The following is a 16,064-nucleotide window of genomic DNA, read 5'->3' as shown; positions in this document are numbered from 1 at the left end:
ATGTTATGCTTTAGCTATTGAAAAATAGCAGATCTACAAGCTCATATCGCGCCACCGAGTGGCGCGATACGAGCTTGTAGGTCTGCTATTTTTGAAAAATCAAAGAACGACTGACATTTTTAGAATCTGATCTCAGGTCAGAATGGGTTCATCAGACCAGTGTGTGTCCAGTGGAAACCTCGTATAAATCTGATCTCAGGTCAGAATGGGTGTTAAACATAGCTGATGTAATAGGGCTCAAGTAGTGAAATAGTTGCTTCTTTTGGATTTGTTTTCATAGACCTAGTCACTTGTTTCACTCACAGATTCTGGCAACACGGAGCAAAGCGCATACATGCACTCCAGACTCTCTCTCTCTCTCTCTCTCTCTCTCTCTGTCCGTGACACAATATAAATATAAATATAATATAATATAATATATATAGCATAATAGGCCTACCTATAATATATGTCCAGTTGCTTCCCATATCTATCTGTGACTGTGTGCAACTCTCGTGCACGCCTGCTCAATCTCAGCAGCTGGTTGGTCGATAAGGCGATATGGACGGCAAGCGTCGGGAGCTTCTCGTCGGGAGTCTCCTCCAGACAGTCTGGAGTCTCCTCCAGACAGTCTGGAGTCTCCTCCAGACTGTCTGGAGTCTCCTCCAGACTGTCTCCTCCAGACAGTCTGAAGTCTCCTCCAGACAGTCTGGAGTCTCCTCCAGACTGTCTCCTCCAGACAGTCTGAAGTCTCCTCCAGACAGTCTGGAGTCTCCTCCAGACTGTCTCCTCCAGACAGTCTGGAGTCTCCTCCAGACAGTCTGGCGACATGGCGACAGCCGACTGTCGGGGCAGTGTGGAGCTGTCGAAGTCAGATGTCTTCTGTGAGATCAGAGAAGCAGGTAGATTTCATTAAAATCATAGGACCATATATTGTCCTTATAAGCACAAGATTCCACAACACCACTTGAACACCACAATTCACTAAGAGGGTTATCTTTCACATTGAAATTGTGCTTCAGAGTAGATTGCTCATTACAAAGTTACAACGCTAGTGTCTTCACTTTCTAATCTTTTGCGACAGAGGCTGAGGTTAGGCAAGTGTTTCTAAGGTAGCTGAATGACAGAGGCTGAGGTTAGGCAAGTGTTTCTATAAGGTAGCTGAATGACAGAGGCTGAGGTTAGGCAAGTGTTTCTATAAGGTAGCTGAATGACAGAGGCTGAGGTTAGGCAAGTGTTTCTATAAGGTAGCTGAATGCGCCACGCCAAGTCTCTGCCACGTCTCTGTCAAATTGCTCCCCGAACGCAACATGGAGAGTGCTGTACTACATACAAAACACCAGTACTGTACTACATACTGTACTGTACTACATACAAAACACCAGTACTGTACTACATACTGTACTGTACTACATACAAAACACCAGTACTGTACTACATACTGTACTGTACTACATACAAAACACCAGTACTGTACTACATACTGTACTGTACTACATACAAAACACCAGTACTGTACTACATACTGTACTGTACTACATACAAAACACCAGCGGTTTGAAGAGGAAACACTGAGCAGAGTCAATCTTAATTTATACTGGCCCTCGCTGAAAGGAGCAGACGGTGTCACTTTTGGAAAGCAACACTGCCATACTACTATATATACTAGTATTCAATTAAATATATATATATATTCTTATTATACTGCCAAATCACAACAACACCTAAAATTAGCAAGATTTTGGCGACAATAGCGAGGAAATCATCCCCTTAACTGGAACCTCAAGCACAGCCAGGTTCTGGGTGGGGGCGGCCATCTGCCTCAACCGCGTATAAATTAAGTGGTATTATGTAATGTTTTTGTGTGAATACAATTACATTTTTATCCAATCTGTATAACGTCACGTGACCAGAAGACATGCGACGAGGACAAGAACCAAAGGAAGGGAAAGTAGACTACACTCTAAAAACATGCATGGACCAAAGGAAGGGAAAGTAGACTACACTCTAAAAACATGCATGGACCAAAGGAAGGGAAAGTAGACTACACTCTAAAAACATGCATGGACCAAAGGAAGGGAAAGTAGACTACACTCTAAAAACATGCATGGACCAAAGGAAGGGAAAGTAGACTACACTCTAAAAACATGCATGGACCAAAGGAAGGGAAAGTAGACTACACTCTAAAAACATGCATGGACCAAAGGAAGGGAAAGTAGACTACACTCTAAAAACATGCATGGACCAAAGGAAGGGAAAGTAGACTACACTCTAAAAACATGCATGGACCAAAGGAAGGGAAAGTAGACTACACTCTAAAAACATGCATGGACCAAAGAAAGGGAAAGTAGACTACACTCTAAAAACATGCATGGACCAAAGGAAGGGAAAGTAGACTACACTCTAAAAACATGCATGGACCAAAGGAAGGGAAAGTAGACTACACTCTAAAAACATGCATGGACCAAAGGAAGGGAAAGTAGACTACACTCTAAAAACATGCATGGACCAAAGGAAGGGAAAGTAGACTACACTCTAAAAACATGCATGGACCAAAGGAAGGGAAAGTAGACTACACTCTAAAAACATGCATGGACCAAAGGAAGGGAAAGTAGACTACACTCTAAAAACATGCATGGACCAAAGGAAGGGAAAGTAGACTACACTCTAAAAACATGCATGGACCAAAGAAAGGGAAAGTAGACTACACTCTAAAAACATGCATGGACCAAAGAAAGGGAAAGTAGACTACACTCTAAAAACATGCATGGACCAAAGGAAGGGAAAGTAGACTACACTCTAAAAACATGCATGGACCAAAGAAAGGGAAAGTAGACTACACTCTAAAAACATGCATGGACCAAAGGAAGGGAAAGTAGACTACACTCTAAAAACATGCATGGACCAAAGGAAGGGAAAGTAGACTACACTCTAAAAACATGCATGGACCAAAGGAAGGGAAAGTAGACTACACTCTAAAAACATGCATGGCCAAACGCGTCGTGCAAATAAAGCAGCAATTAAAGCTTGTCCACAAGCATCTTTTTGGAGCCCCTTCCTTTCCTAAGGGAGGTTTTTCTTTGGTTTGCACACACACACACACACACACACACACACACACACACACACACACACACACACACACACACACACACACACACACACACACACACACACACACACACACACACACACAATGCTGATTTTCATGTTGTTGTTGTTGTTGTTGTTGATGTTCATGTTTCATTGACGGTGTCTCTTGTTTTGTAGCATAATGTTGTGTAGTTTTTCTTTCTTTCTTTTTTTCCCCCTTTTTTTTTATCAATATGGCATGAGCCATATTGATGACATACCTGGACAAACCAGACACGGTACCTCAGAGAAACAGTTCATGCAATCTTTTACAGAGGAACATGAAGATGGAGTTAAATAAATGGGAGATTCGAGGGGAAGGCTGACACCCCAAAAATAATCCTGTCAGGTCTTCAACTGGCTTATCATCTCAAGTGACGCTGGGAAAGACATGACAGATGAAGCGACAGATGTTGCTCTGTCTGTTTTATGATGTGGAGGAAGAAGATATTGTCACAGAACTCAAGGTGTTATTTTTATGTTCTTCCGACCACCAGCAATTTTCAATCTTCAATTTTCAAGTGGTTCCCAAACTGTGGTGCGTGCACCCCTTGTGGTGCGTGGACAGCTTGGGGGTGCGCACCATGAAAAGGCATATATTATATATATATATACATATTATGCCAATATATGGCAATGCCGAATATAGCCTATGCTGAATATGTATCTCATATTCAGGTTGCATATATGTGGATAAATATAGGAAATGTATATGTCTCTATGTAGCTTATGCAATTTATATTTCAATGTGGGGGGGGGGCGGGGTGCATGGCCAAAAACGTTTGGGAACCGCTGCGGGCTTAACCTATATAGTGCAGGTGTCTATATTTTGTCCATTTTTTTAGCATGTTTTAGGCAATAAAAGAAAATCTATTTTTCATGTTTTCAAAGATAGCCGACCTATACAAGCTGATCTACCATGTGGAAGGCAGGCTGAGGCTCTCAGACTCACATATTCTGCTGCCATTGACATACTGTATGTATAGCTGACCCAAATCGAGGTCAAATTCCATTCATGAGCAAAAAAAAAGAAAAAAGAAAAGTCTACTCTGACTCTGACTTTATCCCCCCCCCTTTTCAATTTACCGCCCATTCCCACTGCTGTGTGTGTGTGTGTGTGTGTGTGTGTGTGTGTGTGTGTGTGTGTGTGTGTGTGTGTGTGTGTGTGTGTGTGTGTGTGTGGGTGTGTGTGTGTGTGTTCGTGCGTGCGAACACCTCCTTGCAGATGGGGGTCCATGGCATGACACCACATCTGGAAGATTTAGCCTCTAATACCTCCTATAAATTATGTTTATCCTATACTGAAATGCCATGGCAATGGTAGATAGGTATTGGTCACACACACAATAAAATAAACATAAATCATTATCATAGCAGCCTATACGCACGCGTGCATCTCTTTCTCTGCAATGTAGCTCAATATACTCACGTGCACGAAGTATTTAAAGGATCACTTCACCACTTTTCAACCTATCTTCATATAATAGGTCCTCACTAATAATCATGTTAAAATGGCATGGGTTTTTTCTACTCAGTGTCTCATAGGAGGGCTGTGGGCAGTTCAGAAACCGTCTTCCAGTGACATCATCATTAGGCAGATTATTTTTTAAACAAGATTTTTTTACAAAAATGTTTAGATTTTCATTATCGTGAGAACGATGGCTTCCATTTTCGCATTGCAACTTTTCAGGAATAGAAAGCCTGCCGTTTGTATTAGCTTGTATTCCCCATCGATGATGTCACTGGAAGACGGTTTCTGAACTGCCCACAGCCCTCCTATGAGACACAGACTGAGTAGAAAAATATTGCGCCGTTTTATCATGATTATTAGTGAGGATCTATTATATGAAGATAGGTTGAAAAGTGGTGAAGTGGTCCTTTAAGCATTTCTCACGCCTCCCGCGTCATAACCCGCATTACCATCAAGCGTCGCCCCCCGCACAGTAGACTGAGTTGGTAGGCTATAAATGCGCGAGGATCTACAGTCAATCTGCCAAAGAAGCCAATATATAAACTCACTGGGAATTCAAAGTCAGACAAAGGAAAAGTCACACTGATTTAGGAAAACACGCGAAATTGTGGATATTTAAATAGGCTGATAATTTGTTGAAGGTAAGTGGAAGCAATTTACATAATCTTTAATTGTCACAATCATTTTTATTTAATTGTCGGAGGAAGTATGAAGTGAATTCAAACTGTTGAATTCAAACATTATTTGTAGCCTATACGCTGTCTAGTGTAAATGTTCAATCTCTTGATGAATTGTATTGTGTGTGTCAGTCAGACTCAGTCAGACAGCAGCACTGACTGACTGACTTGATTTGTTTCCCCAAACTTTTGAAACAGTAGCCTATCGTTTCGTTCTGTCTGTCGGTAACATCAATTAGTTTACACTTACAGTTACAGCCTGTGGTGAATCAACAATCCGGACCGCATCCAAGCGGTCCTCTGTAGCGGGCGGCACTGAACGGGCAACCGCAGATCACAGCATGCATGTGCTCTCCGAAAATAGCCGATCTACAAGCTCACGTTGCGAGGCGACACGGTGTGAGCTTGTAGATTGGCTATTTTCGGTGCGCACCGGCACCACCGCCATACGACGGGTATATTATAGCCTATTACATTCAGAATAAGACCGTAATATTTAACACCATTATTATTCGGAACTGAATAGCGGTATAGCCTTAAAACCTCTTCTCCTAATGTCCCCCATTGCAATTTTCTCACAGCTTCACTGACACCGTATAGTGTAGCTATAATGATATACCTTGATCAGTTCAGCAGGCAAGAGGCAACCACTTTCTACACGGCACTGACTGCACTGCACTGTAACAGTCTTTCTACACTGCACTGACTGCACTGCACTGTAACAGTCTTTCTACACGGCACTGACTGCACTGCACTGTAACAGTCTTTTGTTTTTTCAAGGACCCCCAGTTTGAACTCTGGGACTCTAATCTACACACTGTAACATCCTCATTGTTAATCTCATTGTTGTCACCCCAGAGAAGTTAGACCTGTATGTATAATATTATCATTCACTATCAAGGAGTGATAGAGACCATCCCCCAAACAATGGAGGAGCCTATTAACTAAATGTATTAATGAAAAGAAGCAACGAATGAAACGATGAACGAACGGAAATGAAGATGGGTCATCTACAGGCTGGTCATCATGGTTATGTTTAAGGTCATACAGGCTGGTCATCATGGTTATGTTTAAGGTCATCTACAGGCTGGTCATCATGGTTATATTTAAGGTCATCTACAGGCTGGTCATCATGGTTATATTTAAGGTCATCTACAGGCTGGTCATCATGGTTATGTTTAAGGTCATACAGGCTGGTCATCATGGTTATATTTAAGGTCATCTACAGGCTGGTCATCATGGTTATGTTTAAGGTCATCTACAGGCTGGTCATCATGGTTATATTTAAGGTCATCTACAGGCTGGTCATCATGGTTATATTTAAGGTCATACAGGCTGGTCATCATGGTTATGTTTAAGGTCATACAGGCTGGTCATCATGGTTATGTTTAAGGTCATACAGGCTGGTCATCATGGTTATGTTTAAGGTCATACAGGCTGGTCATCATGGTTATATTTAAGGTCATACAGGCTGGTCATCATGGTTATATTTAAGGTCATCTACAGGCTGGTCATCATGGTTATGTTTAAGGTCATACAGGCTGGTCATCATGGTTATGTTTAAGGTCATACAGGCTGGTCATCATGGTTATATTTAAGGTCATACAGGCTGGTCATCATGGTTATGTTTAAGGTCATCTACAGGCTGGTCATCATGGTTATGTTTAAGGTCATCTACAGGCTGGTCATCATGGTTATGTTTAAGGTCATACAGGCTGGTCATCATGGTTATGTTTAAGGTCATACAGGCTGGTCATCATGGTTATGTTTAAGGTCATCTACAGGCTGGTCATCATGGTTATGTTTAAGGTCATACAGGCTGGTCATCATGGTTATGTTTAAGGTCATACAGGCTGGTCATCATGGTTATATTTAAGGTCATCTACAGGCTGGTCATCATGGTTATGTTTAAGGTCATACAGGCTGGTCATCATGGTTATATTTAAGGTCATACAGGCTGGTCATCATGGTTATATTTAAGGTCATCTACAGGCTGGTCATCATGGTTATATTTAAGGTCATCTACAGGCTGGTCATCATGGTTATATTTAAGGTCATACAGGCTGGTCATCATGGTTATATTTAAGGTCATACAGGCTGGTCATCATGGTTATATTTAAGGTCATACAGGCTGGTCATCATGGTTATATTTAAGGTCATCTACAGGCTGGTCATCATGGTTATATTTAAGGTAATCTACAGGCTGGTCATCATGGTTATATTTAAGGTCATACAGGCTGGTCATCATGGTTATATTTAAGGTCATACAGGCTGGTCATCATGGTTATATTTAAGGTCATACAGGCTGGTCATCATGGTTATGTTTAAGGTCATCTACAGGCTGGTCATCATGGTTATATTTAAGGTCATACAGGCTGGTCATCATGGTTATATTTAAGGTCATCTACAGGCTGGTCATCATGGTTATGTTTAAGGTCATACAGGCTGGTCATCATGGTTATGTTTAAGGTCATACAGGCTGGTCATCATGGTTATATTTAAGGTCATCTACAGGCTGGTCATCATGGTTATATTTAAGGTCATACAGGCTGGTCATCATGGTTATATTTAAGGTCATACAGGCTGGTCATCATGGTTATATTTAAGGTCATCTACAGGCTGGTCATCATGGTTATGTTTAAGGTCATACAGGCTGGTCATCATGGTTATATTTAAGGTCATACAGGCTGGTCATCATGGTTATGTTTAAGGTCATACAGGCTGGTCATCATGGTTATATTTAAGGTCATCTACAGGCTGGTCATCATGGTTATGTTTAAGGTCATCTACAGGCTGGTCATCATGGTTATGTTTAAGGTCATACAGGCTGGTCATCATGGTTATATTTAAGGTCATACAGGCTGGTCATCATGGTTATATTTAAGGTCATCTACAGGCTGGTCATCATGGTTATGTTTAAGGTCATCTACAGGCTGGTCATCATGGTTATGTTTAAGGTCATACAGGCTGGTCATCATGGTTATATTTAAGGTCATCTACAGGCTGGTCATCATGGTTATATTTAAGGTCATCTACAGGCTGGTCATCATGGTTATATTTAAGGTCATACAGGCTGGTCATCATGGTTATATTTAAGGTCATACAGGCTGGTCATCATGGTTATATTTAAGGTCATACAGGCTGGTCATCATGGTTATATTTAAGGTCATACAGGCTGGTCATCATGGTTATATTTAAGGTCATACAGGCTGGTCATCATGGTTATGTTTAAGGTCATACAGGCTGGTCATCATGGTTATATTTAAGGTCATACAGGCTGGTCATCATGGTTATATTTAAGGTCATACAGGCTGGTCATCATGGTTATATTTAAGGTCATACAGGCTGGTCATCATGGTTATATTTAAGGTCATCTACAGGCTGGTCATCATGGTTATATTTAAGGTCATACAGGCTGGTCATCATGGTTATATTTAAGGTCATACAGGCTGGTCATCATGGTTATATTTAAGGTCATACAGGCTGGTCATCATGGTTATGTTTAAGGTCATACAGGCTGGTCATCATGGTTATATTTAAGGTCATACAGGCTGGTCATCATGGTTATGTTTAAGGTCATACAGGCTGGTCATCATGGTTATGTTTAAGGTCATACAGGCTGGTCATCATGGTTATATTTAAGGTCATACAGGCTGGTCATCATGGTTATATTTAAGGTCATACAGGCTGGTCATCATGGTTATATTTAAGGTCATCTACAGGCTGGTCATCATGGTTATATTTAAGGTCATCTACAGGCTGGTCATCATGGTTATATTTAAGGTCATACAGGCTGGTCATCATGGTTATATTTAAGGTCATCTACAGGCTGGTCATCATGGTTATATTTAAGGTCATCTACAGGCTGGTCATCATGGTTATATTTAAGGTCATCTACAGGCTGGTCATCATGGTTATATTTAAGGTCATACAGGCTGGTCATCATGGTTATATTTAAGGTCATCTACAGGCTGGTCATCATGGTTATATTTAAGGTCATCTACAGGCTGGTCATCATGGTTATATTTAAGGTCATCTACAGGCTGGTCATCATGGTTATATTTAAGGTCATACAGGCTGGTCATCATGGTTATATTTAAGGTCATACAGGCTGGTCATCATGGTTATATTTAAGGTCATCTACAGGCTGGTCATCATGGTTATATTTAAGGTCATACAGGCTGGTCATCATGGTTATGTTTAAGGTCATACAGGCTGGTCATCATGGTTATATTTAAGGTCATCTACAGGCTGGTCATCATGGTTATATTTAAGGTCATACAGGCTGGTCATCATGGTTATATTTAAGGTCATACAGGCTGGTCATCATGGTTATATTTAAGGTCATACAGGCTGGTCATCATGGTTATGTTTAAGGTCATACAGGCTGGTCATCATGGTTATATTTAAGGTCATCTACAGGCTGGTCATCATGGTTATGTTTAAGGTCATACAGGCTGGTCATCATGGTTATGTTTAAGGTCATACAGGCTGGTCATCATGGTTATGTTTAAGGTCATACAGGCTGGTCATCATGGTTATATTTAAGGTCATCTACAGGCTGGTCATCATGGTTATATTTAAGGTCATCTACAGGCTGGTCATCATGGTTATATTTAAGGTCATCTACAGGCTGGTCATCATGGTTATATTTAAGGTCATACAGGCTGGTCATCATGGTTATATTTAAGGTCATCTACAGGCTGGTCATCATGGTTATATTTAAGGTCATCTACAGGCTGGTCATCATGGTTATATTTAAGGTCATACAGGCTGGTCATCATGGTTATATTTAAGGTCATACAGGCTGGTCATCATGGTTATATTTAAGGTCATACAGGCTGGTCATCATGGTTATATTTAAGGTCATACAGGCTGGTCATCATGGTTATGTTTAAGGTCATACAGGCTGGTCATCATGGTTATATTTAAGGTCATCTACAGGCTGGTCATCATGGTTATGTTTAAGGTCATACAGGCTGGTCATCATGGTTATGTTTAAGGTCATACAGGCTGGTCATCATGGTTATATTTAAGGTCATCTACAGGCTGGTCATCATGGTTATATTTAAGGTCATCTACAGGCTGGTCATCATGGTTATATTTAAGGTCATACAGGCTGGTCATCATGGTTATATTTAAGGTCATCTACAGGCTGGTCATCATGGTTATATTTAAGGTCATACAGGCTGGTCATCATGGTTATATTTAAGGTCATACAGGCTGGTCATCATGGTTATGTTTAAGGTCATACAGGCTGGTCATCATGGTTATATTTAGGGTCATCTACAGGCTGGTCATCATGGTTATATTTAAGGTCATCTACAGGCTGGTCATCATGGTTATATTTAAGGTCATACAGGCTGGTCATCATGGTTATATTTAAGGTCATCTACAGGCTGGTCATCATGGTTATGTTTAAGGTCATACAGGCTGGTCATCATGGTTATATTTAAGGTCATCTACAGGCTGGTCATCATGGTTATATTTAAGGTCATACAGGCTGGTCATCATGGTTATATTTAAGGTCATACAGGCTGGTCATCATGGTTATATTTAAGGTCATCTACAGGCTGGTCATCATGGTTATATTTAAGGTCATCTACAGGCTGGTCATCATGGTTATGTTTAAGGTCATACAGGCTGGTCATCATGGTTATATTTAAGGTCATACAGGCTGGTCATCATGGTTATATTTAAGGTCATACAGGCTGGTCATCATGGTTATATTTAAGGTCATACAGGCTGGTCATCATGGTTATGTTTAAGGTCATACAGGGTGGTCATCATGGTTATATTTAAGGTCATACAGGCTGGTCATCATGGTTATGTTTAAGGTCATCTACAGGCTGGTCATCATGGTTATATTTAAGGTCATACAGGCTGGTCATCATGGTTATATTTAAGGTCATACAGGCTGGTCATCATGGTTATATTTAAGGTCATACAGGCTGGTCATCATGGTTATGTTTAAGGTCATCTACAGGCTGGTCATCATGGTTATGTTTAAGGTCATCTACAGGCTGGTCATCATGGTTATATTTAAGGTCATACAGGCTGGTCATCATGGTTATGTTTAAGGTCATACAGGCTGGTCATCATGGTTATGTTTAAGGTCATACAGGCTGGTCATCATGGTTATGTTTAAGGTCATACAGGCTGGTCATCATGGTTATATTTAAGGTCATACAGGCTGGTCATCATGGTTATGTTTAAGGTCATACAGGCTGGTCATCATGGTTATGTTTAAGGTCATACAGGCTGGTCATCATGGTTATATTTAAGGTCATCTACAGGCTGGTCATCATGGTTATGTTTAAGGTCATACAGGCTGGTCATCATGGTTATATTTAAGGTCATACAGGCTGGTCATCATGGTTATATTTAAGGTCATCTACAGGCTGGTCATCATGGTTATGTTTAAGGTCATACAGGCTGGTCATCATGGTTATATTTAAGATCATCTACAGGCTGGTCATCATGGTTATATTTAAGGTCGTACAGGCTGGTCATCATGGTTATGTTTAAGGTCATCTACAGGCTGGTCATCATGGTTATATTTAAGGTCATACAGGCTGGTCATCATGGTTATGTTTAAGGTCATCTACAGGCTGGTCATCATGGTTATGTTTAAGGTCATCTACAGGCTGGTCATCATGGTTATATTTAAGGTCATACAGGCTGGTCATCATGGTTATATTTAAGGTCATCTACAGGCTGGTCATCATGGTTATATTTAAGGTCATACAGGCTGGTCATCATGGTTATATTTAAGGTCATACAGGCTGGTCATCAGACTCATCATGGTTATATTTAAGGTCATACAGGCTGGTCATCATGGTTATATTTAAGGTCATACAGGCTGGTCATCATGGTTATGTTTAAGGTCATCTACAGGCTGGTCATCATGGTTATATTTAAGGTCATCTACAGGCTGGTCATCATGGTTATATTTAAGGTCATACAGGCTGGTCATCATGGTTATATTTAAGGTCATACAGGCTGGTCATCATGGTTATGTTAAGGTCATACAGGCTGGTCATCATGGTTATATTTAAGGTCATACAGGCTGGTCATCATGGTTATGTTTAAGGTCATCTACAGGCTGGTCATCATGGTTATATTTAAGGTCATACAGGCTGGTCATCATGGTTATATTTAAGGTCATACAGGCTGGTCATCATGGTTATGTTTAAGGTCATACAGGCTGGTCATCATGGTTATATTTAAGGTCATACAGGCTGGTCATCATGGTTATGTTTAAGGTCATCTACAGGCTGGTCATCATGGTTATATTTAAGGTCATCTACAGGCTGGTCATCATGGTTATGTTTAAGGTCATACAGGCTGGTCATCATGGTTATATTTAAGGTCATCTACAGGCTGGTCATCATGGTTATATTTAAGGTCATACAGGCTGGTCATCATGGTTATGTTTAAGGTCATCTACAGGCTGGTCATCATGGTTATATTTAAGGTCATACAGGCTGGTCATCATGGTTATATTTAAGGTCATCTACAGGCTGGTCATCATGGTTATATTTAAGGTCATCTACAGGCTGGTCATCATGGTTATATTTAAGGTCATACAGGCTGGTCATCATGGTTATATTTAAGGTCATCTACAGGCTGGTCATCATGGTTATATTTAAGGTCATCTACAGGCTGGTCATCATGGTTATATTTAAGGTCATACAGGCTGGTCATCATGGTTATGTTTAAGGTCATACAGGCTGGTCATCATGGTTATATTTAAGGTCATCTACAGGCTGGTCATCATGTTTATATTTAAGGTCATACAGGCTGGTCATCATGGTTATATTTAAGGTCACTACAGGCTGGTCATCATGTTTATATTTAAGGTCATCTACAGGCTGGTCATCATGGTTATATTTAAGGTCATACAGGCTGGTCATCATGGTTATGTTTAAGGTCATACAGGCTGGTCATCATGGTTATATTTAAGGTCATCTACAGGCTGGTCATCATGGTTATGTTTAAGGTCACTACAGGCTGGTCATCATGGTTATGTTTAAGGTCATCTACAGGCTGGTCATCATGGTTATATTTAAGGTCATACAGGCTGGTCATCATGGTTATATTTAAGGTCATACAGGCTGGTCATCATGGTTATATTTAAGGTCATACAGGCTGGTCATCATGGTTATATTTAAGGTCATCTACAGGCTGGTCATCATGGTTATGTTTAAGGTCACTACAGGCTGGTCATCATGGTTATATTTAAGGTCATACAGGCTGGTCATCATGGTTATATTTAAGGTCATACAGGCTGGTCATCATGGTTATATTTAAGGTCACTACAGGCTGGTCATCATGGTTATGTTTAAGGTCATACAGGCTGGTCATCATGGTTATATTTAAGGTCATTACAGGCTGGTCATCATGGTTATATTTAAGGTCATACAGGCTGGTCATCATGGTTATATTTAAGGTCATACAGGCTGGTCATCATGGTTATATTTAAGGTCATACAGGCTGGTCATCATGGTTATATTTAAGGTCATCTACAGGCTGGTCATCATGGTTATATTTAAGGTCATACAGGCTGGTCATCATGGTTATATTTAAGGTCATACAGGCTGGTCATCATGGTTATATTTAAGGTCATACAGGCTGGTCATCATGGTTATATTTAAGGTCATACAGGCTGGTCATCATGGTTATATTTAAGGTCATACAGGCTGGTCATCATGGTTATATTTAAGGTCATACAGGCTGGTCATCATGGTTATATTTAAGGTCATACAGGCTGGTCATCATGGTTATATTTAAGGTCATACAGGCTGGTCATCATGGTTATATTTAAGGTCATACAGGCTGGTCATCATGGTTATGTTTAAGGTCATACAGGCTGGTCATCATGGTTATATTTAAGGTCATACAGGCTGGTCATCATGGTTATATTTAAGGTCATACAGGCTGGTCATCATGGTTATGTTTAAGGTCATACAGGCTGGTCATCATGGTTATGTTTAAGGTCATACAGGCTGGTCATCATGGTTATATTTAAGGTCATACAGGCTGGTCATCATGGTTATATTTAAGGTCATACAGGCTGGTCATCATGGTTATATTAAGGTCATACAGGCTGGTCATCATGGTTATGTTTAAGGTCATACAGGCTGGTCATCATGGTTATATTTAAGGTCATCTACAGGCTGGTCATCATGGTTATATTTAAGGTCATCTACAGGCTGGTCATCATGGTTATATTTAAGGTCATCTACAGGCTGGTCATCATGGTTATATTTAAGGTCATACAGGCTGGTCATCATGGTTATATTTAAGGTCATCTACAGGCTGGTCATCATGGTTATATTTAAGGTCATACAGGCTGGTCATCATGGTTATATTTAAGGTCATCTACAGGCTGGTCATCATGGTTATATTTAAGGTCATACAGGCTGGTCATCATGGTTATATTTAAGGTCATACAGGCTGGTCATCATGGTTATTTTAAGGTCATACAGGCTGGTCATCATGGTTATATTTAAGGTCATACAGGCTGGTCATCATGGTTATGTTTAAGGTCATACAGGCTGGTCATCATGGTTATATTTAAGGTCATACAGGCTGGTCATCATGGTTATATTTAAGGTCATACAGGCTGGTCATCATGGTTATATTTAAGGTCATACAGGCTGGTCATCATGGTTATATTTAAGGTCATACAGGCTGGTCATCATGGTTATATTTAAGGTCATCTACAGGCTGGTCATCATGGTTATATTTAAGGTCATACAGGCTGGTCATCATGGTTATGTTTAAGGTCATACAGGCTGGTCATCATGGTTATATTTAAGGTCATTACAGGCTGGTCATCATGGTTATATTTAAGGTCATTACAGGCTGGTCATCATGGTTATATTTAAGGTCATACAGGCTGGTCATCATGGTTATATTTAAGGTCATACAGGCTGGTCATCATGGTTATATTTAAGGTCATACAGGCTGGTCATCATGGTTATATTTAAGGTCATACAGGCTGGTCATCATGGTTATATTTAAGGTCATACAGGCTGGTCATCATGGTTATATTAAGGTCATACAGGCTGGTCATCATGGTTATATTTAAGGTCATCTACAGGCTGGTCATCATGGTTATATTTAAGGTCATCTACAGGCTGGTCATCATGGTTATATTTAAGGTCATACAGGCTGGTCATCATGGTTATATTTAAGGTCATACAGGCTGGTCATCATGGTTATATTAAGGTCATACAGGCTGGTCATCATGGTTATATTAAGGTCATACAGGCTGGTCATCATGGTTATATTTAAGGTCATACAGGCTGGTCATCATGGTTATATTTAAGGTCATACAGGCTGGTCATCATGGTTATATTTAAGGTCATCTACAGGCTGGTCATCATGGTTATATTTAAGGTCATTACAGGCTGGTCATCATGGTTATATTTAAGGTCATACAGGCTGGTCATCATGGTTATATTTAAGGTCATACAGGCTGGTCATCATGGTTATATTTAAGGTCATCTACAGCTGGTCATCATGGTTATATTTAAGGTCATCTACAGGCTGGTCATCATGGTTATATTTAAGGTCATACAGCTGGTCATCATGGTTATATTTAAGGTCATCTACAGGCTGGTCATCATGTTATATTTAAGGTCATACAGGCTGGTCATCATGGTTATATTTAAGGTCAATTACAGGCTGGTCATCATGGTTATATTTAAGGTCATACAGGCTGGTCATCATGGTTATATTTAAGGTCACTACAGGCTGGTCATCATGGTTATATTAAGGTCATCTACAGGCTGGTC

The 16,064-nt window shown here is 40.3% G+C and overlaps 1 protein-coding gene across 1 annotated transcript in view; it reads right to left on the bottom strand.

Annotated features, from left to right (window-relative positions):
* Window positions 1–435: 435 nt before the first annotated feature.
* The window catches only part of LOC310863081 (ubiquitin-like modifier-activating enzyme 1), a gene marked incomplete at its 3' end in the record, with an annotated part of 86,163 nt that continues 70,534 nt past the window's right edge, over window positions 436–16,064 (bottom strand). Inside the window, exon 12 of the mRNA XM_083771204.1 lies at window positions 436–861. Within this exon, the coding sequence (XP_083627330.1) occupies window positions 436–861 (426 nt within the window). The remainder of the gene's footprint in view (window positions 862–16,064) is intronic.

This window comes from Protomyctophum parallelum, assembly GCF_964188405.1.
Source record: "Protomyctophum parallelum genome assembly, chromosome: 8".
In the NCBI taxonomy this organism is placed as follows: domain Eukaryota; kingdom Metazoa; phylum Chordata; class Actinopteri; order Myctophiformes; family Myctophidae; genus Protomyctophum; species Protomyctophum parallelum.
Note: the sequence above shows the minus strand (reverse complement) of the source record. Positions and strands in the feature narration are given on the sequence as shown.